Raw genomic sequence first — 24,184 nt, 5'->3', positions numbered from 1 at the left:
GACGGAGGGAATCAGTGGCGGAGAGTGAACTGGTAGCAGCAGGCAGGCAGGTGCGGGGAGGATCCCGTGGCGTTCTGGCCTGTGGAGCCCTGAAGCCTGAACGGCGCAGCCCTTTACGCCGGCCCCTCTGTAAGTATAACACGTCTCTCCCTTCACTGTCACACACAGCGCTTTATGGGGGACCTGGAAAGGGGAATTTGGGTGCCTTACGACACAGTTAAGAACTTGCACTGGTTTACAAAAGGGGAGAGGTTTTCTGACGCTCGGGTTCTTTTGACAGCAATCTAATTTCAGTACAGTGAGTGAACAGCTGGGAGAGAGTTGTGAGGAATTCTCCCCCTTGACATCCAGCCTGATGAAGAGTTCTGGAGAACCTGAACATTTGCGCACACGTATTATTTTGATTGATCCTAATAAAAGATATATTAAGCGGTCTTTGGTTATAAATATATCCAGGAGTCTTCTGGCACCTCAAAGACTAGTAAGGTTTTATTCCAGCATGCACTGGGTCAGATCATGTTTTGGTCAGTTGATGAAAGTTTACACTGGAATAAAATCTTGATAGCCTTCAAGGTGTCCAAGACTCCTGTTTTCTGCTGCAGCGGACAGACTTGGCAACCCCTCTACACAAATGTGGAAGATACACAAATGTAAAAATGCCTCCATTCCTCAAAGTATGAAGCTATTTGTATTTCCCTAGCAGCCAGAGCTGGGTCTGGAAGACTATGTAACTCTGCAGTGTTGGAATATTAAGACAGTTGCTGTTTTTGAAAGAGACATTTAACAAGTGTGTGGTTTCCTGAAAAGGGAAGCCATCACAATTGGTGTTCCCAGCTGGTTGATCCCAGTTCTGCACCTGACCCTCCAATCTAATTAGAAGAAAACAAGCAGGGAAAATCTCCTCAATAAAGAAAGATTACCTGTCAGATTCTGTGGCTTCTTCTAAGAGTTTTGCTTATTTATATGCTGAAATCCATGATTTGGCCTCAGTAGGCTGCCTTTGAGGCAGGGTCTGCATGATCTCCGCTGCACACATGAAACTCTTACTCAGCTTAGTTTCCCCATTCACTTCAGCATACACAGAGCTCCCTCCTCCGCATGTGAATGGAAAAACCTTTGGAGACAGAGGTCCTTCGTGAACACACCACGTCCATAAGGAGTCTCTAAGTCAGAGCAAACATACTTAAAAGAATTGCCTCTGTTACAATTGCTTCATAAACATACATGGCGAATTCCAACTAATAGAAAAAGAAAAGGCTTACTGCCAATGAACTAATCTAAGTATGCAATACTAAGCATGCTTACTAAGGAGTAAGTTCCACTGAACATGGATGGGACTTAATTTCGAGTGGGCATGCACAGGGTCATGCAATGACACTACTGATTCAACAATCCCTAAACTTAGGTTGGTACTTGATGCTATGCGTTTTTGTCTTAAGAGAAAGACCGTATGCTTCCTCGTCCTCTTTCAAATAGTGACAGCCCCATGCATGAAAAAAGATCACACCTTGGGCTTAAATCTTTTGCAGGATTTTTTTTTAAATTGGAGAACTGTGTCTGACCATTACCTGCTGAAAGCAAGCGTGAATCTGGCCCTGACACCCTGCAAAAAGGGGGGAACCTGTTGAAATGAATCATCCACGGAAGCTCCAAAACACATGGGGGGGGGGGTTAGAATTCCAGACACCTGCTCTGCTGAGGCTGCAGTGGGAGCTTGGAATGTGAAGCTCCTTGAAGCCATGGACAAGTTCGCTCCTCATTGACCCCTCCCTCGCTTGGGTGGAAGCCATCCCTGTGGTGACCGCAAGAGGGCTGGAAGATGTCTAGAAAGATGCTGGCAGAAAACTCATACTGAATCTGATAGAGTGTGCTGTAGAGCCCATTGGAAGACATACGAAGCAGCGGAGAATGTTATTTCTCTGCAACCACTAAATCAGCTACTTCATGATCATCCCAGTTATTTAAGTTATCATCTTCTTACTCCTAAATTTTAACCTTTACTGGCTCAGAACTGGAAATTAGCTGTGACACCTTTGCAAAGGGATTTTTCTTTTTTGCTGATAAAATCTGATCCGGATACCAACTATGTAGTGCCTGTGCGATCTGGCACATAGGGAAAAGATTCAGAGAATCTTCTCAGAGAAAATACATTGTACTCCACAAGCAAAGTCCTTATTAAAAGGTTTATTATAGAAAAAAGGAGGAAATGGTGGTTGGAATCAGAAGTGGTAGAAAAGGAGACAAAATACAAAACAGGGAAAGAGCAGTCTATTTACATACACACTCAAATAAAAGCAATACAGTTGGTCTAACTCAGTTAAGTACACTTTACCTATATTGTAGCAGTTTCCTCAGTGCAGGTATAGAGTAGTTTGTAGTGCCAAGATAATAGAGGAGCTGGCCCCTAGGCCATAGATCTTGGGATCTCCAGGTGTTCCAAAATCGGGACAAAGAAACATCAAGTGGTTCTAGATATTTATGGGCAATGGAGTGTGACCTAAGCCAGCCTCCTTGGTGAGATTGATTAGGGATCTAGACAGTCCCAGGTAAAGTTCCATCTCTGTCATCAGAGGCTGTGGGCTACCAATCTTTGAATTATTACAGAAGGGTCTCATCCTATTAACGGCTGTGCACTTCCATGACAAAATGTAGGTCAAGCCCAAACTGGTTGGTCCTTGTCCAAAAGGGATTAAGCCTGGCCAGGTAGCTCCAATGTATACTGAGTAGAATGAGTTCCTCTCATTGAAACCCCAGGGAGTTACCATGGTATTTTCCTGAAAACCCTTGCTCTAAGATTCTTAGTAAGGAAGTCACATTCCTACCGTAACAATTAGTCAGCAGCAGTGTGGGATTCAAATCTGAAGAGTTTTTTTCCGTTGTTTTTTTGTGTAGCAATTCCATTTCCTTTTTTTCTGAGAAAGTGAGAAACATGAAGTCAACTTTGAAAGTTTTTAGGAAGCCATAAGCACAGTGCACAGAAAAGCTCACAGGCTGCAATTAAAAAAAATAGTAACCCATCAGCTCTTAAGATTAAACTGCAAGCCTATACACATTTACTTTGAAGTAAGTTCCACTGGACTTGCTTCTGAGGCATTCTGCCCTGGATTGAGCAGCACATCCTGCAAGATTATAGTCGAAATGTGTCCCCACCACCCTATCTGCTCTTTTCTGTTCTGTTACAGTTAATGCTTTCGTTGGCTCCTTGAATTTATTCAACATTTTGTTTTGCTTATCAGAAGCTCGTCAGCTGTGACCTGCCCCCCACAATTTTTTTCCACATCTCAGACCATGAAGAAGTGCACAGTTTTGAGATATGGGTAGTTTACTGTCTCCTCAGCATAACCTGCGGAGAGCACCTCTCCTGGTTACCTTGTTTGCATAGGAAGAGTGTTAATTGTTGGCATCATTAGCAATCATATTAATGCATGTCATGTGTGTTTAATATCAACCTATCATAATTGCAATATGAAATTGATCTCTTGATGACATGACCTTTTCCAACATAAACTTCAGAAGACGTCAGATCAGTGAGAAACAGCTGTTTGATAAGAATCCAGGAAATCAGGAGTTGGGAGTCACTGAGTCTGCCTGAACTGTTGCAAGGCTTTATGAGATAAACAGGCAGTGTTATATACATTTAAAATCAATAGATCAAAGGACAATTAACATTTTACAATCCATGAAGCAAACTGTTGTGCAACTTGTCTGATTTTGGAATATCACGTGATGTGTATGTTTGTGGGAAACAGGTATTTCTTTTAGCTCTCTAAAATCTTCTGAATAAACTTTCCCAATTTATAACATCTGATGTATCTGTGCCTTTTTGTGTGTGTTCTTCTAGAAGGTGAGATCCAGTGCTGTGTTGGAAGTTTCTGATCCTCCTCCTGTTTTTCTTGGCAGACTCTGCTATTTTTTTAAAATATATTAATAGGTTTTATTGAAACCTGAATACAGAAAATAAAGTTTATAATGTGGCAAATACAAAAAATTCTGAGATAAAATACAGTACAATAAATTGCAATAACTTATACCAATTTCTTAGCTCACTCTCTTTAAGATATTTATGTATTACACAACATAAGAAACCACAGAAGAAGAGCGTGAAGAAGACTTACACACATTCATACATATAAAACTGTTTTAAGCCTGGATGGGATCTGTTAATTTCAAGGTAGTCCAGGAATGGAATAGACTCTGCTATTTGATGGTATTTCACAACTACAACTTTATAATTTGCAGGTATTCCACGTCTGTCTTATCATGTTGCTCCTTGATGTGAGCGAGTCCTCATCAAATCCTTCAGATGATGAGCAAAAGATTTTCCAGTACATTGATCATCATCAAGATACGTTTGTTCAGGTAGGAAAAATCATACAACGTGTAGATCCTGCTGCAACAGACAAATAGTGCAGGCCAGCCCTGGTCACATCTTACTTCCAAGGATATAAATAAAAAATATCAAAATGCTTTCTGCAACTAAGATGGCCTCTTATTCAGCAGTCCCACCAATCAGCTGCTAACATCCAGACCACTTGATCATGATTCTTTACTCTTTAGTATCAAATGTTACCCATGAAAAACAGGTGAGCGATGCAATATCTGCCTACCCCAACACTGTTTTTAGGGACTTTTTAAAGTGTCTCAGTATATACACAAATGTGTGCTTGGTGAAATATTTTTGTGAGATAAGAAAGAGATCTTTCAAGTGAAGTTGATTTTTATTAAACTACCAAAAAATGGAGAGAGAGAGAAAAGGAGACAAAATCATAGCAATTCTCTTATTTGGCAGATATTATTTTGTCATAGGCTCTACAGAGCCATTTTTACATCTCAAAAGCCACTATATGTTATCTAAGCATATTTTACGTTCAGCCTATCTTATCCTAATTTGCTTACCCTCAATTAGTTTAAGTAAGATTTACCTTGTGTGTATAGCGGCCCTGAGGAGACATATGGGCTTAGGAATTCATGAGAGAAAAGAGCATTACTTAACTGCTCAAGGCTGGTAGAGGTGGGGTGCTTTGTGAATTCTGATACTAAGGAAGGAACAAAGAGGCGATAGGGTAAAAGGATAGAACTCTTGGGTTGATCCTGGAGAAAAGGGTGCTGTTCCAATAGGCTGCTGGTTGATGTGACAGCTTTGCAAAGTGGGAACAAGAGGGGAACTTGCCAGTCTGAAACTGGTCTTTTGTTTACTTTTTCTGGTTGTGTGATTGTGGGCTGAGAACAGCATCATCTCTAGCTACAGTACAGTACAGTGCAGTTTGCGTGTTAGTTTTCATGTTTCTTTGGCACACTTTCAAGTGTACAGGAATAGCCATAGGCAACCAAGAACGTAACCCTTTGCATTCCCTTGCAAGAGGATTGTTTTATGCTTTCCCAGCTAATTTCAGGGGGGATGAAGGATAAATTTTTCAGTAATTGATCATTCTTATTTTACTTTTTGGGTGATATCCTAGTGCTGGGGTCACCAGCCTTTTGGGACCTGTGGGCACCTTTGGAATTCTGACACAGGGTGGTGGGTACAACTATAAAATGGCTACAGTAGGAGGCAGCGCCAGTCATAAAATGTCAGAAAGGGAGGTTACACATAACTTTAATAATAGCTCCCTACCAACCGCGATGCTTGGCGCTAGCCAGTCGGGAGGAATCTGCAAAGGAACGTGTCTGATAAAAATCCAAATGGCTGGCCAAGCCCTTTGGTGCTGACCAGTCAAAGAGCTTCAAGAAAGGACTCTGATTCATGTGGGTTTTACGTTTTATAGTCCATATTTCTTTCTGCTTTCATCTGTTGAGAATTAGATATATTGACAATAGGCAACTATTGCTAAACATTTATAAGACACCTTGTGGGCTCACAGAATATCACTGCCTTTTCTTACAGAGTCTGTCAGAATGGGTGGCTGTGGAGAGTGATTCCATACAACCACATTTAAGAGAAAATATAACAGAAATGGTAAACATAGCAGCAGACAGTCTACGAGTTTTAGGAGCTACTGTGGAGTTGAGGAATGTGAACGCTCAAGAGGTAACCTTATTATGAACCAAACTGTAGAAACTTGTGCCAAAGGATTGCCTCTGGTTTCATCTGATTTCCCCTCAGCTGCAGTCTTCCAAGTTGTATTGTGCCAGAAGCTGTTTGAAATTACAAGGGCAGCTATGGGAAGAGGAGCTGGGAATACCTTGTTGCAGAAGCAAAACTCCACCCTTGGATCTTTGCATCTGAACTCTAGTTTTTAAAGTTTTATTTGTGCATATCAACTGCTATGGTAATGTATTATATCCAAGTACTTTGTTAGGATTGAAAAGCTCTTTCCAACATGTCTTGATGCTGAACAAGGTAACCGACTCCTCTGAAAAATTCTCTTAGTTTGTGCATACATTATTGTTTTTGCTAGTAAGCTGCTTCTAGCAGGTCTCTGGAGAAGTGACATATAAATTCCCTGAACAAACAAACAAGTTCTGGTTTGTCTGCTTCCTGCCCAGGCCTGGTAGTGTTAATCAGCTTCATTGGACATCTGCTAAGGCTTGTCACTCAGCAGAAGGCCCGACAACATCTTCCCTGCATTGCTGTCTCTATTGACAAGAAACTACAAGTGGTGGTGCCACTCAGAAAATTGTGGTTTTTGAATTTAGACATTGCAATTTTAATACAAACTGTTGTTAACAAATCAGCTAAAAATCCTTATTTGAAATCCTAGATTGGTGCCGAACAATAATCCCTAGTTGGTTTGTCTATATTAGCGTCACCACTTACTCAGTTCTGGTGGGGCACTTCCCTGTGACACTCCTTAGTCCCCACCCTCAATTAGTAGAGAGGTAGGGGAAAATTGGTGGAGTAAACAGCATTAATCAGTGGTGGAATATCACCTTCTGTTGGGAGTAGGAAGTGACATCAGGCTGTCATTGCTCCCTGTTTTGAAACAGGAAATGACGTCCCATTAGTTTCCACTCTCCCCCCATAATGTTCCCAGGGAGGACTGGCAATCCTAGACTATATGTAGATGTCACAACAGATGGGGGAGACTGTACCAACTATGGTTTTGGTCAATCATGCAGTTTTGTTGAATGGGTCCCTCAAACAGCTCAGCAGACACTTGCTGAAGGGATGGGAGGATTTTTCCAGAGCTTGTGACTTGGTTTACTTCCTTGAATAATCCAAAACCATGTTCTCTTGATCTGGTAGGTTGAATGGATTCGTGGACCCCGCCCCCCCTCGCCTGTCATAGTAAAGTTACTTTTCTGAGAATCTTACTTACTGAGCCTCAGTTTTTAATTTGTCTCTTGAGGAACATAGATGCACTTAAAAGAACACATTTGGACTCTGTTGGCCTATAATCCATCTCATAGATAAGATAATAGATAGTAATTTGTGTTTGAGACCTATGTCTGCCTCCTGAATAGTCAGACACAATTGCTAATGTATGTCTAGTTGCCAAGCTTTAGACTTCAATTTATTAACTGAATCTGAAGATCTCATGAAATCCATCAAAACATGACTCAGAATTGACTATGTGTATACCCCTGATCGATTTTTATGCCACAGCCTGTAAATAGTTTCCACTTTCTATACTGCAGTACAACTCAAGATCAAGAGGGAAGCACGGCTCTAGTAAATCCTTATCATTACTAAATGAAGCATGAGAAGTCTGGTTTTCATACATAACATTTCCAAGGGTCCAGGACTCCAAACATAAGGACAGATTTATGAAACATTTACACACCAAAATAAAGGTTTTTGAAAATGTGATTTCATTTTGGATTCAGAGTAACTATGCCCCAATGTAAAATCTAGTGCATTCTACATATGAGAGATACTCCATTCATTTTGGCAGAAAGGAATAGCTCTACTGCCTGTATCGAGCTACATTGTTCTTTTAGATAAGTTGACGTTGGGCAATGGAGGACCAATTCTTCCACAAGAGCACTGCACAAATAGCCACTGCAATTTGTGTAATTGCTGTGGGACAAAAGAGAACTGCCATGATTAGGTGAATTATATTAGCCTTAAGTATAGTTCTTGCAAACAGATGCCAGCCTCTTCAAATAATAATAATAACTGCTCTTATATACTACTCTTCCAGACAGATGAATGCCTCAGTTGGAGCAGTGCACAGTCAGTGTCATTATTACTCTCACTATACAGCCGGGGAGGTGGGGCTTACCCAAGTCTGCCTACTGAGCTCATGGCAGTAGTGGGATTCCAAACGGCAGCGTGCCAATTTGCAGCCCAACCACTTAATCACTATGCTAGGGCACCATGGTGTGGGAAATCTGAGTGAAGGCTGCTTAGCTACAAACCCATTGGTCCCACACAATCTCAAGGCACAGATTGATATCTGCCAGGAAAGAGAAACAGGCCATGGTTTAAGATTTGGAAAGGAAATTTCTTATGTTCTGATTCTCAGAATTGCTCATATGGCTAGTTTCATTCACCCTAACCCACAACTACCATTAGATAGATGAGAGAGCTCACATCAGGCAGAAGATAGTGGGATACAGGGCTTTTTTTCTGGGAAAAGAGGTGGTGGCACTCTCAAGAGGGAAATGAGGGAGAAACACATGGGCCCCTTATAAAACGGCCATTTCCTCTAGGGGAACTGATTTCTGTCTGGAGATCAGGGGGCCAGGGCCATTGGACACAAGAGGTGCCGGAACTCCGTTCCACTGCGTTCTTGCTGAAAAAAAGCCCTGGTGGGATATCATTGAAGGGCAACAATTTGTCAGTGATTTGATTGTTGATTGTATTTTACCACTGTGGGACACCATTTGGATTTTCTTCCTCAGCCATTTAAATGTATTGGGACATCTGGAGAAATTTCTTCACAAAAACTGTATTAACAATAGAAAAATCTGGCTTTACATGTTGGTATCTTCCCATAGGCATGATTTCTCAAGATTAGAGCTTGAAGAGTGAAACTTTTCAAGTCCAAGTGAAATCTAAGTTCTCTAAAGGTTTTGAATTTCCTTTGACATTGTCTTAATATCTTCCTACAGCCTTTTGGCCAGAACCTTTCATTACCTCCTGTTATTCTAGCAGAGCTTGGAAATGATACAGAAAAACCCACTGTATGTTTTTATGGACATTTGGATGTGATGCCTGCCAAAAAGGAAGATGGATGGAAAACAGATCCCTACACGTTGACTGAAAGAGATGGTCTGTATGACATCACTGCTTTTGATACCATACATTTGAAGTTTTGCTTCACTTCATAATATGGAGGGAAAAAAGAAGGTTCCCTCAAAGCAGTAGACTTGGCTATTCCTCATAAAAGTACCTGTGAAAAAATCAGTGAGCTGAGTTTTCAGGATTTACATTGTTGCCTGTAGCTATGATCTAAATAATCCCTCACAGACCCAATCCAACCCAAATTAGTCACTCTTAAGTATCATCAAAATCATTGAACTTAGGTGCTATTTACTTTAGTTGGATCAGAACTGTATGGTGCTCATTCGCACTGCTGATGCCATTTGTTACAGGTCTTATGGAAGAAGAATAGGACAAATTAAATATCTGAAGCAGGAAATATTATCCTGTTTATTGAGTAATATGTATTGATAAAACGTGTATTGATATGGAACAGCCTTTTCAGATTGTACAAGTTTTATGGCAAAGATTCTAATGAGTGGAAGTACTACCTCATACCCACAGGATCTTTTAAAGTTTCAAGAAGACTTTGGTAATCTTGAACAAAGTTTAAAAAAAATAAACTTGGGTTTCCTGAGGCAAAAGACTATTGTTTTAGTCCACTGGAAACATCCCCAGGCATTATGTAAAGTTATTCTATCTTCTAGCACTATGAAAAGTTCCAAAGCTTAATTTCAGCTTTCTTTATTTAAAGGAAAACTTTATGGGCGTGGAACAACAGATAACAAGGGACCTGTCTTAGCCTGGATAAATGCAGTGAGGGCATTCATAGCACTAAACATGGTAGGTAAAATGTGTATTTATAGAAAGTGGACAATTATAAACTTCTTGTAATGTTGTATAGAAATATCTACTACTCTACTGTGATGTAAGTCGCTAAACTGAGGCAAAAGTTGCCTTCTATATTTAGAAGTTCTGGCATTTGAATACAGGTTTGTTCTTGAATATAATCAGTACCATTGGTGTGAACTTTACAGGAGAATTTAAATTGGAAAAATTTATGGAAAAAATGAATGTTTAATTATAGCAAAATTTAAATAATGTTAGCAAAAGAAGACAAATACACCCAGTACAAGCCTGGAACATGCGCCAGCACTAGGGTTTGTCCATGCTTCATATCCCACCTCTAACATGACTGATTTGTAGCACAACATCCCTGACAACTATAGATAAACTATTCTTACATACATGAGGCAGAAATTTTTCCACAGAAAAATACAGCATTGGGAAATTTTCTGATCCGTACTTAGGCATTTCATGTATTTAATATCTGGAACAAGATAAAATAGGTTCCTTAAGAAATAAAATAGACACATAGGGGTTTTTTTCCTGCCCCAATCCTTCTGGAGGCTTACTCACTGTGGACACATAATTTCCAGTGGGAAGGATTTTAGAGGAAAAGTATTTGCATACATTATTCAGTGCATTTGGGAATGCTGAAAAGGGTGAGGTTCTCTATCATCCTTAGGGAGTAACTACATGTTGGGTCATGGGTGCATGACCAGACTGGCAGTCAGAGGAACATTAAGGTTACTCAGATGAAAAAGCAGTTGCTTGGCACTGCAAGGAGGAGAAGAAGTTTCCAGTTTTCCTCTTGCCCAATGTTCACTAATGGAAACAGTGGCTTTTTGCCCCTTTTTCTGGCTCCATGTGTCCTTCCTAGGACATGAAGAGCCAGAGCAAAGGGGAGAAAAGCACTCCCCGACTGTTTCCAGTGGCAAAAACTGGGTGAAAGGAAAACCTGAAGTTTCTTTTCCCACCCACCTCCTCAGTGCTCTCTTGCAGTACTTAGTGAATGAGTGCTTTTTAAGGTGAGTTCCTCTGATGTAAGTCTAACTATGAGTTGGGCATATCATGTAGCTTGGCCCTTAGGCATGCTCAAACACCGGTCAGTTCAGTTTGTGTCCTGCTTGTGGTTCACAAGCAGACAACCAATTGTTCCGTGAGCTATTTAGAGGCATCCAAATGAATTTCAGTGTGTCCCTGGTATGATTACACTATTTTCTTTCAAATTTAGACATTTTTGTCAGCCTCCTTGCCTGCTCTTTGCTATTGCTGCCGCTTTCAACTTTTAGAAGGGCATCTAATAAAAAGAAAATAAATAAGTTTGACATTTTTACTACTTATTGCCTCAGTGTCTACTCATGGACCTAGCTAATATGTCAACCAGTTCTTATGACTGCCTTTCAGTTAGATGCCACTGATGGTGCAGGTGAAAACAAGCAATTAATGGTCATTTAAAAGGGCAAGAGCTGGTTATTTAAAGGATGAATCTGGTGTGCAGGCACAAAAGAAGGGATGAACAGCAAGTGATTTCATGCTTTATCCAGCTGGTCTACTCTAATTGCCTGAATGACCATGAGCCTGGGGGATACTGCCTCTTCTCCAGTAAATGAGATCATTGAGCTCTTGAACTAGGTAAAAGCAGCCTCAAGCAGCTACTGTGCAGGCTCAAAGCGAGTTGGCATGGTATTGTGCTCATGATGAACTTTGCCAGGGAACATCTAGGGGATCCAATCAGAAACCCTCTCACATATTTCCAGAGGAGTTAGCCATGTTAGTCTGTAGTAGCAAAATCAAAAAGAGTCCAGTAGCACCTTTAAGACTAACCAATTGTATTGTAGCATAAGCTTTCGAGAATCACGTGATTCTCAAAAGCTTATGCTACAATACAATTGGTTAGTCTTAAAGGTGCTACTGGACTCTTTTTGATTTTCCTCTCACATATTGTCAAGGAATTCAAACAAGGTACGTTCACCTGACAAGCACAACCACTGCAAAGTTCTCAGCGTGCTTAATCATGCTTACAGAGCCCACAGGTGAACAGATCTATTCAGACCTACACAGGCTAAGTTAATGTCTGCTACCATAATTCTCCTTCTCCAGTATTCAGTGTCTGAATAAGGCTAATGTTATGGTAGATTGAATGAATGCAGTTTGCAGATCAACTCACATGCTTGGAGAGAAATATAGTAGATGTTATCAGCAGATCTAGGAGACTTGATATATTTTATATTTTCCAGTTCATGTTTATTCCAGAGAGCCCATTTTATTTTAAACTCCATTGAGTTCTTCACGAAGGTACAAATCATGGGTCTACTTTGGGCTGGTTGGAGAAACTATATGTATACTGTAGTAAACATTTATTACTGACAGTGGATTTAACCTGATGTTAAGGTTTCTTTCTTAGACTATGCCAGTAAACATCAAGTTTCTTCTTGAAGGCATGGAAGAAGCAGGATCCCCTGGACTAGAAGACTTACTTAAAGAAGAAGAAAAGGGATTTTTTTCTAATGTTACATATATTGTAATTTCGGATAACATTTGGCTCAGCAACAAAAAACCAGCTCTAACATATGGTACTCGGGGTAATGCTGGCTTCTTTGTGGAGGTAAAAGAATGAAGCAGAAGTCATTTCTGACAGCAATATTTTAAATATGATTCTTGTAGCTTTTCTGTTAGTGTGATGAGATAGCACTTCTACAGCCTTGGTTATTCCATCTCTGCTCCCTCTGTGAAATGAGTTTGTCTAACCCAATACACTCAATCCCTTCAGTGCTGGTAACCCTTTAACTCACTGGCTGCTTCCAGTTGCTGATGTGATTGTATGTCTATGTTAGCCACACTGTCTTTTACCTCACCTACGGCAGACTCCACTGACTTACTCTATTTGTTCAAAGCAGCTGATCTCCTATTCATTCAACTCATCTGAAAAGCAACAGGCACTTTGGCAGGAAAAATAATGGCTGAATGGTTAGGCCTTTCAGTGGGAGCAGCCACCTTACAGTGCTCAGGCCAGCAGCAGCTGTCCAGCATCATGGTCAGAGGTCTTTCATCTCGCCCACTGCCTGGTCCTTTCAATTGAAGGTGCTGGGGATTGAACCACCTGGGTACTTTTTGCATGCAAAGCAGATGATCTGCCACTGAGCCATGGCCCCTTCTTTTCTAGGGCAAAGAGGTACACTAAAACTGTTGCCAGGTTCCACATTGAGGTGCCGTAATTGGCATGGCTTATTAAATGTGGATCCGTGTTTTAAAACTCAACAATACTTGTATATAAAACTGTACCTGGCCTTAGCTGATGCTGTTCCACTGAGTCACACACACCTCAGCCCAATGTGTGATTCCTACAGTTCCTTGGAGGGAGTAATCCCGTAATTGCCACAAGTGATGGGCAAGTGCCTCGCACTGGCTAACCAGGATTTATTCTGCCCTGGAGCCTGATTGCTCTGTTTTCCTAGCAAAGGCATGCATGGGGCTTGTTTCGCCTTTGCTGGAGTGAGGGCAGAGGAGACAAACCCGCCAGAAAAACAAACAGCGCTCAGTAAAATAAACTGAGACGCTGGGACGCTGCAGGAGCTGGGTACGGCTCCAGGTCGGGCAGGGACACTCCGCGCAGCGCCGACCTAATCGGACCCTTCATAGAAGCGATCGATGCGTTTTTTTCTGTTCACTTTATCCTGTTGTGTTGGCTGCAGAATTCAAGGCTGATAACCGAACATAAATCCTGCGTTCCGGTCTGCAGTTGGCCTTGGGATGCCACAATGACCCTCGCGGGTATGCTGGCTGGGCCGGCTGTTTAAAAGCATTCGAAGCTCCCTTAAACGTAGAACGACGCCCGCTCGTGCTGGAATGAAAGGCGGAAAACAGAGGAGTGAATAAAAAGCCCTATAGCCGTAAGAGCAAGCAGCAGGTGCTGTAGCTGCAGCTCGCCATTCCCTGCAGGGATGAGGAAAGAGCGAAGGAAGCTAAACAGGCGACAGACGGGCTTGGGTGGGGCGCTGGGCAGAATGAAGGCAGGTGAACTCGCCACTAAAGCATCGGGGAACCTCCCCACCATTTCCCCGGCACTCCGTCCACCTCCACATGGCGGGTTTCTTCTGCCCTTCGTCTCTTGCCGCTCACAAGGGGCGGGGGGCAGCAGAGGCTTTGCCAAACCTTCCCTCCCCGCAGCCGGAGGTCGCGCAAGCGTCAGCCGCAAGAGGAGAGGGACTTCCGGGAGGAGGGTAGATGGCTTGCGCAGGTTCCCGGTGAAATGCCCGTTGGCGCCTTCTACCCCGAGTGCGGTGCAAGCGCCCCTGCTCCTCCTCCCGCGGCTCGGCCTGAGAGACTTGCAAAGATGCAGAGAGCCGAGAAGCCGGCAGCAAAATAAGGACAAAAAGAAAGGTCTGCTAGAGAGAGCTTGGGCAGGCGGCGAGACATGCCCCATCCAACCACCTCTTTGAGTCGAGGGGCAGGAACAATCATCTCTCCGTTGGTAGTTGTGGTCTCCTTTAGCCTGATGGGTATTGAAGCCCCCCCCCCCATTCTTACATGATCCTCAGGATTCTTTGCCTACCCTGTGTTAGCATTTTTTTAGGAGCATGGGTAATGCTGCCATGTCTTCTGGAGTTCTTTGAGAAAACGAACAAACGTGGCCCAGTAGACAATATATGCTTGAACTTTCAAAAAGCTTTTGACAAGGTCCCTCACCAAAGACTCCTGAGTAAGCTTAGCAGTCATGAGATGAGAGGAGAGGTTCACTTATTGGTTGAAAGCTGGCTGAATAACAAGAATCAGAGAGTAGGAATAAATGGACAGTTTTCTTAATGGAGGGAAGTAAGTAGTGGGATCCCACAAGTACCGGTGTTGGGATCAAGGCTATTTAATTTTTTCATAAATGATGTGGTACTGAGAGGGAGCAGTGTAGCGGCCAGGTTTGCAGATAGCACAAAATTATTCAAAATGATGAAAATCAAGGCCAGCTGTTCCCCACTCCTCGAGTTTGTAAATATCCTTCTGAAGCTCTTCACAATGTGTCAAATGGAGTTCAGTGTAGGCAAGTATAAGGTGATGCGCACACCCAAAAATTCCTAAATTCAAGTATATGTGAATGGGGTCTGACCTTGGAAAGAGACTTCAGGACCGCTCAATGGAAGTGTCACCCCAGGGTTCCAGCTGTGAAAAAGGCAAATTCTGTGCTGGGGATTATTAGGAAAGAGACTGAAAATAAATCAGCCAATATTATAATGCCCATATATATATCTAGAGCTAGAAAAAGTAACACTTTAGACTCATTCTTTGTTCTCAGAAAAATGGTCAGTAAAGCACAAAAACTTATTGGACTTACTCAGGCTGGGCTTAATACAAATAGAAACAAATATAAATACAAATATAAACAGTTCAAAATCAAAAGGTTCACACAACAAAAAATACTGGTTCATTTTTACAGTAGCTATCAGTTTATTTCCTATAAGAGTTAGATCAAGGTCCTCAGAACTCCATCGGTCAAGATAGTTGCAGCAGGACCTGATCATGATGTTTTAGTGCCCCGTAGGGCCAAGCTACACATGACAAATGACACTTGAACGGCAAGTGTATTTCTCCCTGTTCACTTGCCCTCCACTCAATCCACTTGCCATTCAAGTGTCATTCGTCATGTGTAGCTTGGCCCTGAGATAAATTTTGCTGCTACTTCTGTAGCCCTCTTGTCAGATCCCGAAAGGAGATTTAATAGATGGTTATCCACAGAGGAGGCTGGAAAGGTAGCCCTAAGCAGAGATAGCATATTAGCTCTTTGCTCAACATACAGTTTTCAGGAAAACAGAAAATGTGTAGTAGGTTCAACAACCTGAGCTGGGACATAACCTCTGCTTGTAGGGAATTCCCCTGAATCTTCCTGTTAGTTCTGCTATACTCTCTTTTCTCATCAGAGCATGTAAACCTTTTACTGGAAAAAGTACAGAAGAGGGCAATCAAAATGATTAAGGGGTTGGAGCATCTTTCCTATGAAGAAAGGCTGAAGAAGAGTCTGGGATTTTTCAGTTTAGAAAAGTGACAATTAAGGGGGGACATGATAGAACACTTTTGAATTTCGATAGGGACATTTTTGAATGGGGTAGACGAAATGGACAAAGAGAGATTTTTCTCCCTCTTCCCAAATACTAGAGCAACGGCATCCAATGAAGTTGATGGGCAGTAGATTCTGAATAGACAAAAGGAAATATGTTTTCACTCAATGAATGATTAAAATGTGGAATTCGCTGCCAGAGGATGTAGTGATGGCAACAGGTGTAGACAGCTTTAAAAGAGGATTAAATGGGTTCATGAAGGCTAGTTTTATCAGTGGCTACTAGCCATTGTGTGACTTAAGAGAGCATTCATATTTAAAGGCAAACTTCTGAATACCAGTGCCAGGAGGTAACCTCAGGGGAAGGCCTTGGCCTGTATTCCCTGTTTGTTGACCTACCCGAGTTACTGGTTAGCCACTGAATATGAGAGAATGCTGGACTAGATGGACCACTGGTCTGATCCATCAAGGTTCTTCTTATGTTCTTATTATACTGCCGTTCTTTCACACAGGTAGAATGCTGTAATAAAGATCTTCATTCAGGATCCTTTGGGGGCATCGTCCATGAAGCAATGTCTGATTTGGTAGCTCTTCTTGGTAATATTTGTGTACATTTAAATGATGTGTTGTTGGTAACGGAGTCTACCTCCAAGTAGATCTGCTTAGGATTGATCCCTAAGAAAACCAAGTTTAACTTCCATAAGTAAGGTTAAAACATGTACTATTTAAAAGGAGAGGCGTAGATCTTGAGAGGAATCTCCATGGTTGGGAAGTATCCAGATGTGTAACGAAGGGTGAAAAATCCATTGGTGAATATAAATTCATAGACTACACATAATATGATAAAATTAAGGGCCAGGATATTCTGTCAAAAAAAGTGGAGTTGGAGGGTCAGGAGAGTAGATAAGATCAAGGGCACTGCAAATGTTTACTTAAATATTTTGTAGTGTGAAAAGACATGATACAATTAGTGTCTCAGAAAATAGTTACTAACTATACTGCTAAAACCATTATAGTGAAACACTAATCACAACATGACATGATTAGATACAAACCTTAGAAACTACTCACTGTATTTGATAGTACACATCATGTTAATATTATTTGGTAGCTTTTGGTAATATTTGAGCAAATTTAAATGATGTGTTGTTTGTAATGGAATCTATTATTAACACATCATGTGGATATTATTAACTGGCACAAAGATACCTTTTAAAATTGGGTTTTCCTTACATGTGTTTGTCATGCAATCTGAAACCTGCACTAACATGAATGTATTTTTCTTAGTTTTCTTCCTCTTTCTGTCCACTTCTGCATGTGACACAAATAGCATGCAAATCGGTTGAACGCTGACCAACCTCAAGTCTCAGTCATTTTCTCATTTTGCTAAATGGGTCAGTGGGAACCTGGCCTAAATCTCATATGACTGGAGATGAGCATAATACAACAGCAATGGTGTGTATGTATGTGTTTGTGATTGTGTCTGTTCCACAGACAGTCTTGTGGATTCATCAGGTCGTATTCTGATCCCTGGAATCTATGAAGACGTTGCCAGTATTACAGATGAGGAAATGCAGCTGTACGCACCAATAGATTTTAACTTTGATGAACATAAAGCAAATATTGGAGTAAAGGAATTTCTTTATAAAACCAAGGTACGGTATTTTCAATGAGTAGCATAAACCAGAAGAATTAGTTTTAAACAACTGTTGTTTTACTTGTTATTTAATAAGAGATTTGTATCTTCTCTTCCTGTTTCAGGGACTTGTGCTAAATCAGTCCCATTTTAGAAGCAACTAAAATTCTTCCTTGAAGGTGTGAAAATGGCATGCAAGTGAATTTTTCTTCTTTGCCCAGAATATTCAAGCAAGGGTCAGGGAAGAGAGTCTGTTTTTAAATAAAGATGAAATGTGCAGGAACATGGAGCTAAATGAGGACACCTCTCATTCCTGACTTGCTGCACTCTGGTGCTTGGAGCATTTTTGTCTATCAGGTTCTTATAATAGATGTGTATTTGGCTGGGAGAAAAATGCTAAGCACCAGATAATAATAGGTATAGGACTGAGAAAGTCCAGATCTATGCCTCTGGCTTTGTTTTAAAATAAACACATTTTCTTTACATGTGAATAGTAGGTTTTCTCTCTAGCCAAACTGATACCAGCCAGCATTTGTATGTTTCTCAGTGGTGAAAAGATGGAACTTTTACAAAAAATTAGGGGTTCAAGACAGATCTTGTATCCTGAATCAATTGTTAGCTCTCACAAATTTCAGTGCACTTTCAGTCAACTGAGACAACCTTATTTGGTAGGTTTAGCACATAACTCCTGGCTAGATGACAGTCCTGCAAGGAACATATTTGAGTAAGTCGCTTTCTCCCCACACAGTGCTGGGAAAGTGAAACCAGACATTGAGGCACCAGAATAACAGTCAGTATTAAAGAATGGGTGTAAGTCAGGTAGATCTTGATTAGTTCTTATCTGAATGCCTAGCCCTACCATTTATATTTTATACGCAAGGGTTAGAAAGGTTTCAGTCTTTCAAATTTTGCATCATGCAAAGTGAACAGAAAACACAAGGACTGACTATTCCTATTTTGAGTGTTTCTTTGTCATCTGCAATGGAAAATTTCACTGGCTATGCAAGTTCCTGATGTAAGGATGGTTTGCACATCTGACCACAGTAAGGGTTGCAGGATAGTGGTCTCCTAAATTGCATTTACAAATGTTTTTGTATTACCATATATATTAACATCTCACCTAAATAGGTAATTGTGCTATTTAAACTGAATAGTTCTTTAAACATTTTCCCCCTGTGTGTGAACTGCCTTTCTGAGTGCCACTCCTAAGCAGCTGGGATAAAGGTTAAACGACTCAAATAATTGTGCCAACTAGAGAAATGGCACTCAGCAAGGAAGAGGAATGTTGATTCAGTGGGAAAGACACATGGTTGGCCCTCTCCCATTATTCCAGCAGATAGGAGCCACTCACTTTGAAAAGTCCCTTGAAAGATGCCATATCCTGTAGTTTCTTCACCACAGCTTCTTCTAAGCATATTTCCTAGAGAACATCCCACTGAACTCAATGGGGCTTACTTGCTTAGAATTTTACTGCAAGTAAACTATGAGTGGCTAAACCCTGTCTGTTTTTGTGTTATTTTATTTCTAAGGATGATATCCTCTTAAACTTGTGGCGTAACCCATCTCTCTCTATTCATGGGATAGAAGGAGCGTTTTCTGAACCTGGAATTAAAACAGTTATACCTTCAAAAGTAATAGGAAAATTTTCAATTCGACAAGTTCCTAATATGAACCTTACTACTGTGCAAAGTCAGGTAATACCAGCTAAATAATTCTTTAATAGATTATTATTCAGTCTATTTACAAATGGCTCAACCCGGACAATGCTAAGGCTCTATACTTGTACAACAGGTACCTTTATCCACCCAGAGAATAATGGATAACATCAACATATCTGGTAGAGGGAAAGGCTTCCAGCTGTCTAAACAGCTTACAGTCCAGATTCTGTGAGAGAAGTGGAAGTTGTGAGTTTATCTGGGACTAAAATCTCACCTGCAGGCAACCTGTGATTGGAAGAGATTCCAGGATGTATAGAAACTAAGGAATAGGGAGCTCAGAGATAGCATGAGGAAATTAAAGAATCAATATAGTGTAGTCGCCAGAGGGTAGACTAACAGTGCAATCCTATGGAGAGTTACTCCAGTCTAAGGCCATTGACTTCAATGGGCTTAGACTGGTGTAACTCTGCATAGGATTGCACTGTAATCCCTACTCAGTTGGGAAGTTCACTGGGTGACCTTGGGCCAGTCACTGTTTCTCAGCCTCGTCAACCTCATCAAACTGGTCTGCGAGCAAAATAGCAGAGGAGAGGGACAGAGTCAAGTATGCCACACTAGGCACTTTGGAGAAAGGGTGGGATTAAAAAATGTGTAGATGGATGAGCTTTTGCACTTTTCATTCTACAAATAAAAAACTGACCTAAGAATACACTCTGAGATAAAACAGGCCACAGCACAGGCCATAGCACAGAAAGACCGAAAGCCTGTAGCCAGAGTGGTCTAGTTTGCTCAAATAAATGTGTGAAATTCACCTCCCATCCACTGCTTTTTGTTTGTTTGTTCAGGAGGACATTTTTATATAGAGAGTAAGGTTGTAGCTTTAATATTTGTGGAAAAATGAGGCAGTTTTTATTGCATTGTTTATTATATGTATTCAGTTTGATTTCATTGTGATCTAATTCTTGTGATGCAAGCTTATTGCAATGTTTATTGCATGTATTATGCTGTTTGATTGCATTATTTTGTAATTAAGTAATCTGATTTTTTTTCATTTTTTAAAACTATTGTAAAGTAAACTTCATTGTGTCTCAGAAAGAAAAGTGGACTAGGAATGAAGGAAATAAATATTGTCTCAATATTGCCATAACATGTGCATTCTCTGTGGTGGCCCTCATCTTATGGAACAGTCTGCCTGAAGTGGTCAGGCCATGGTTTTAGCCTTCACAAACGTTACAAAACTAAGTTAGAGAGGAAGGCTTTCTTCTCAAGTTGTAGGGCTGTGATGTAAGAAATGGCTCAGAAAAATGGTTTGGTAAAGAGACAGGGACCCGTAAACTATACTACTAGGTACTGTCTGTTGATGTCTATAAGGCTCCATTTTCTAATGTGTCACGTCAAATTAAATATGTTTTGTATCAACAGTGTTTCATCTGTATATTTCTGTATTCAAATTCAACAGTGTTTCATCTGTATAATAATAATAATAATAACATTCGATTTATATACCGCCCTTCAGGACAACTTAATGCCCACTCAGAGCTGTTTACAAAGTATGTTATTATTACCCCACATTCTGTATTCTGTATCCTTTTTTCAAATTTCTGCAATGCATACCATATTGTACTGTTTATTGAATGTCCCAGCTGTTGATTGGACTATAAATTACATTAATAATGATAATAATGTCACAATATTGCAGTGACAGGAGAAGCACAGCTGGAAATTTTCCCCTGTCAGAACTGCTGTAGTCGGCCTGTTTCTTGAACTGCCTCCTAGAATTCTAGTCTCCCCCCTCCACACACACATCCAGTTAGAATAGTGTCGTCTCTGTTCCCTATCTCCTCAATCCACCTGCCTTCAGGCATTTCCTACTCTGAATCCTTCCTTCAGCCTTCCTGCCTCTGTAAGCTTCTTTGTTTCCCTACATCCCTTGTGTTCTTCCCAATCTTCAGCCTGCAAGATCTTAGCCCCAAGCCAAACTGACAGTGACAACTCTTCTGCTCTCTCTAAAGCTGGACCGTGAACCTCAAGAAATGGAATGTCCTATGCTTCTGTACAGACTTAGCCAGTCAGTAAAAGTTTACATTCTAGATAATATAGAAGCAAAATCCTCTTATTTTTTTTTTTAGGTAAAAGAGCATTTAAAAAATGTATTCTCTAAACGAAACAGCCCAAACAAATTGACTGTGTCTATGCAAGTGGGCGCAATGCCCTGGATTGCTAATATTAAGGACCCTCAGTATGAAGCAGCTAGAAGAGCAATCAAAACAGGTTTGAAAAATTTTTGGCATGCAAAAATATTTCTTATCTAACACTTTTCAGACATGTACATTTTTTCTCTCTTCTTAGCTAGGTTTGTGGCACATTTCTGTAAGACAATAATTCTAACCTTGAGGTTACGGCTAATGGTCATTTCTGCCATGTTCCCAGACAGCTGTCAAACGATTTCCTAGATCTTTTTGTATGCTTACTTCACTTGAATGTGAATGCTTAATATGATTAACACTTACTTTACTGTTTCAGTGTTGACTGTTGTATCAGTCACTGTACAGTGATTTGCCTCCCACACATGCGATGTTATAGTGCAATATCAACTCACACCTTCCCCCTTTTTTCTTATGTTGATGGGCAGGGAGGCTTGAAGGGGCCCCATCCTGGGATGTCTGAATTTATATTCTTGATTTTAACTCTGAAGTTACACTCTTTGAGATTGTTGTTTTATTATTTGTTCTGTGCATTTTACCATTGCTGTACTCTGCCCTGAGCCTGCTTGTGAGAAGGGCAGGTTAAAATCAAATAAACTAAACTAAAACTAAAATCATACATTTTAATGGGAAATCTGTTTCCCTTAGGCTGCTCTTATATCAAGTATGTAATGATTTTTCTATTTGATTTCAATACCATTTCACAGTATTAAACATGCAGCAACATAGTGAAGAGGACACAAACACTGAAGAATGACCATGATATAAACCTTTGGGGTTTTTCCCTACTTGCTAAAACATATAATTCTCAAATGCATTCTGAACAGTGCACAGCCTCAAGTTAGAATTCTGCAGAATGGATAGCAAGAAGATTTGTTTAGATAGAGAGAGGTTGTGATTCAGAGATCTGTGAACTTGGTTCCATATTGAAATATGCTGCTCTTATATATGCATCATTCATAAGTCACTTTCACAGGAGTTTCAGAAGGAATTTATACTGTAGCACAGCAGGGAAACGCTGCTCTTTTCAGCTCGATACACTTTCCCTTGCATTAACAAGCTTGTTAGATCACAATTGTGGCTTGCTATACATATGATTGGATAAAAGCCAGTCATATGAATCAGCTATAACTTGAAGAATGGAAGGATGCTATTGATTTTTGTGGCATGCGTCCTGGTTCAGAATCTATTGCAATGAGACCTGTAAAAAGGAATATACAGTCTCTACATATGATGTGACTGGCTGGAGCGCTTGTGTTTATGTGCATGCAGTTAATTGTGTTATGTCTCTCTTTGTGCAGAATATTCTATCACCATCCAGGTATGCAAAACAATTTCATTATGGTTGAACAGGTGTATATGTTTTTCCTGTGCATTTCAGTGTTCCAACAAGATCCAGATATGATCCGGGATGGATCTACAATTCCAGTTGCCAAGATGTTTGAAGATATAACAAAGAAGAGTGTAATGATGTTTCCAATTGGAGCAGCAGATGACGGAGAGCACTCCCAGAATGAGAAAATAAACAGGTTTATCAGTTAGACTTTTTCCATATGTGTAATAGGAAACGGGGGGGGGGTCTCCTGATTCTCACATCATTTACCTTGCCCACAAACTGTGAGGATGAGTGGGCAAGTTTTTCTGCTGCAATGGAGACATTGCAATGTGTTTACCTCCTCCACTGAAATCAATGAGCTTAGCAGGGTGTAACTCCTCTTAGGGACTACACTGTAAAATTTATAAATTAACTAAGATATAAATAATGGGTTGGATGCAGCCAGTTTTGCCGCTGGTGAAAAAAATAGGAAGGGATCCCTTTCTCCATCCAACAGGGGTTATGGACAAAAGCCATGTGGTGTGCAATAAGAAGGGGAACAGACCAAGACTGAGCTTTGAAAAGCTGGCTGTAACCAGCTGGCTGTGCATTTTACTTGGTTATAGCAACAAAATATGTTTAAGTAAATATGTATTGCATATATTTCAATTTCCCCCGATCTTTCCATGGGGGGGGGGAGTAACATGTTTCCTGGTTTCAACATTTCTGAATTCCCCCCCCCCTCTATATTATATGCTTTATGCCAGAATAGAGATGCTGGCATTGTAACTTCCTGTGGTACTAGACTAGCCATCTAGCTTCTATGATCTATTACTGTTCCTGAATAAATCAACATATTCAAAATTCTGCAAATGTTCAGTTTCTGTTTAAGTTCCCAAGAGATGAGGGTCTTTGGCATTGCACAAAGCAATACAGAATCTTTATCTTTCAAAGTGCTTGATACATTCTTTTTTTTTCAGGCTCAATTACATCAATGGAATAAAAGTATTTGCCTCCTTTTTACTGGAGATCTCAAAGCTTCACAGTGCCTCTGGCCTGATGACTTCAACTTGATACAAGGATGATAAAACAGGCTGGGTATCTTTTGTGCTATGTTGCTTTGTCTTCATAATCTTTGGGTCTGTGTGTGCCCCGGTATGATATGTTTTTCCTTCCTTTATAGGTCTTGGAATTTTAAAGCCCAAGGCTGGGCAAAACTATCATGCATCAACATACACAAGACTAGAGCTTCCCATTTGTACTTTATAATATCCCATTAAGTTGTATCTGCAATATTACTGGTGTCTGTCTTTTGTAAACCCTTTAAAATGTAATGCATGAGAATGATTTTCCCTTTTGTCCTGATACACAATAAAACAATGATCTTCAGCTTC

At 40.6% G+C, this 24,184-nt stretch overlaps 1 protein-coding gene across 2 annotated transcripts; it reads left to right on the top strand.

Annotated features, from left to right (window-relative positions):
• LOC129333683 (beta-Ala-His dipeptidase-like) lies at positions 1 to 24,184 on the top strand. Of its 2 annotated transcripts, none has more exons than XM_054985510.1 (13): positions 1 to 129; positions 4,240 to 4,359; positions 5,885 to 6,028; positions 8,998 to 9,157; positions 9,843 to 9,931; positions 12,339 to 12,539; positions 16,490 to 16,574; positions 17,472 to 17,632; positions 19,143 to 19,307; positions 21,401 to 21,542; positions 22,857 to 23,004; positions 23,771 to 23,883; positions 23,974 to 24,184. In XM_054985510.1, exons 2-12 carry the CDS (start codon positions 4,261 to 4,263, stop codon positions 23,862 to 23,864), a joined length of 1,488 nt encoding a protein of 495 aa, XP_054841485.1. In that variant the 5' UTR covers positions 1 to 129; positions 4,240 to 4,260; the 3' UTR covers positions 23,865 to 23,883; positions 23,974 to 24,184. The 2 variants fall into 2 exon arrangements, with proteins under 2 accessions (XP_054841485.1, XP_054841484.1); XM_054985509.1 differs by having other exon boundaries at positions 23,771 to 23,888.

Source organism: Eublepharis macularius, chromosome 7 (genome assembly GCF_028583425.1).
Source record: "Eublepharis macularius isolate TG4126 chromosome 7, MPM_Emac_v1.0, whole genome shotgun sequence".
NCBI classification, from domain to species: domain Eukaryota; kingdom Metazoa; phylum Chordata; class Lepidosauria; order Squamata; family Eublepharidae; genus Eublepharis; species Eublepharis macularius.
Note: the sequence above shows the minus strand (reverse complement) of the source record. Positions and strands in the feature narration are given on the sequence as shown.

What these genes read in the sequence shown, in the direction of transcription:
- LOC129333683 (XM_054985510.1), top strand. Translation starts at nt 4,261, where the DNA reads ATGTTGCTCCTTGATGTGAGCGAGTCCTCATCAAATCCTTCAGATGAT. An exon ending in CACGTTGACTGAAAGAGATG is followed by an intron (nt 9,158 to 9,842) that starts GTCTGTATGACA and finishes CTTTATTTAAAG; the next exon opens with GAAAACTTTATGGGCGTGGA. An exon ending in CAGAATGAGAAAATAAACAG is followed by an intron (nt 23,005 to 23,770) that starts GTTTATCAGTTA and finishes TTTTTTTTTCAG; the next exon opens with GCTCAATTACATCAATGGAA.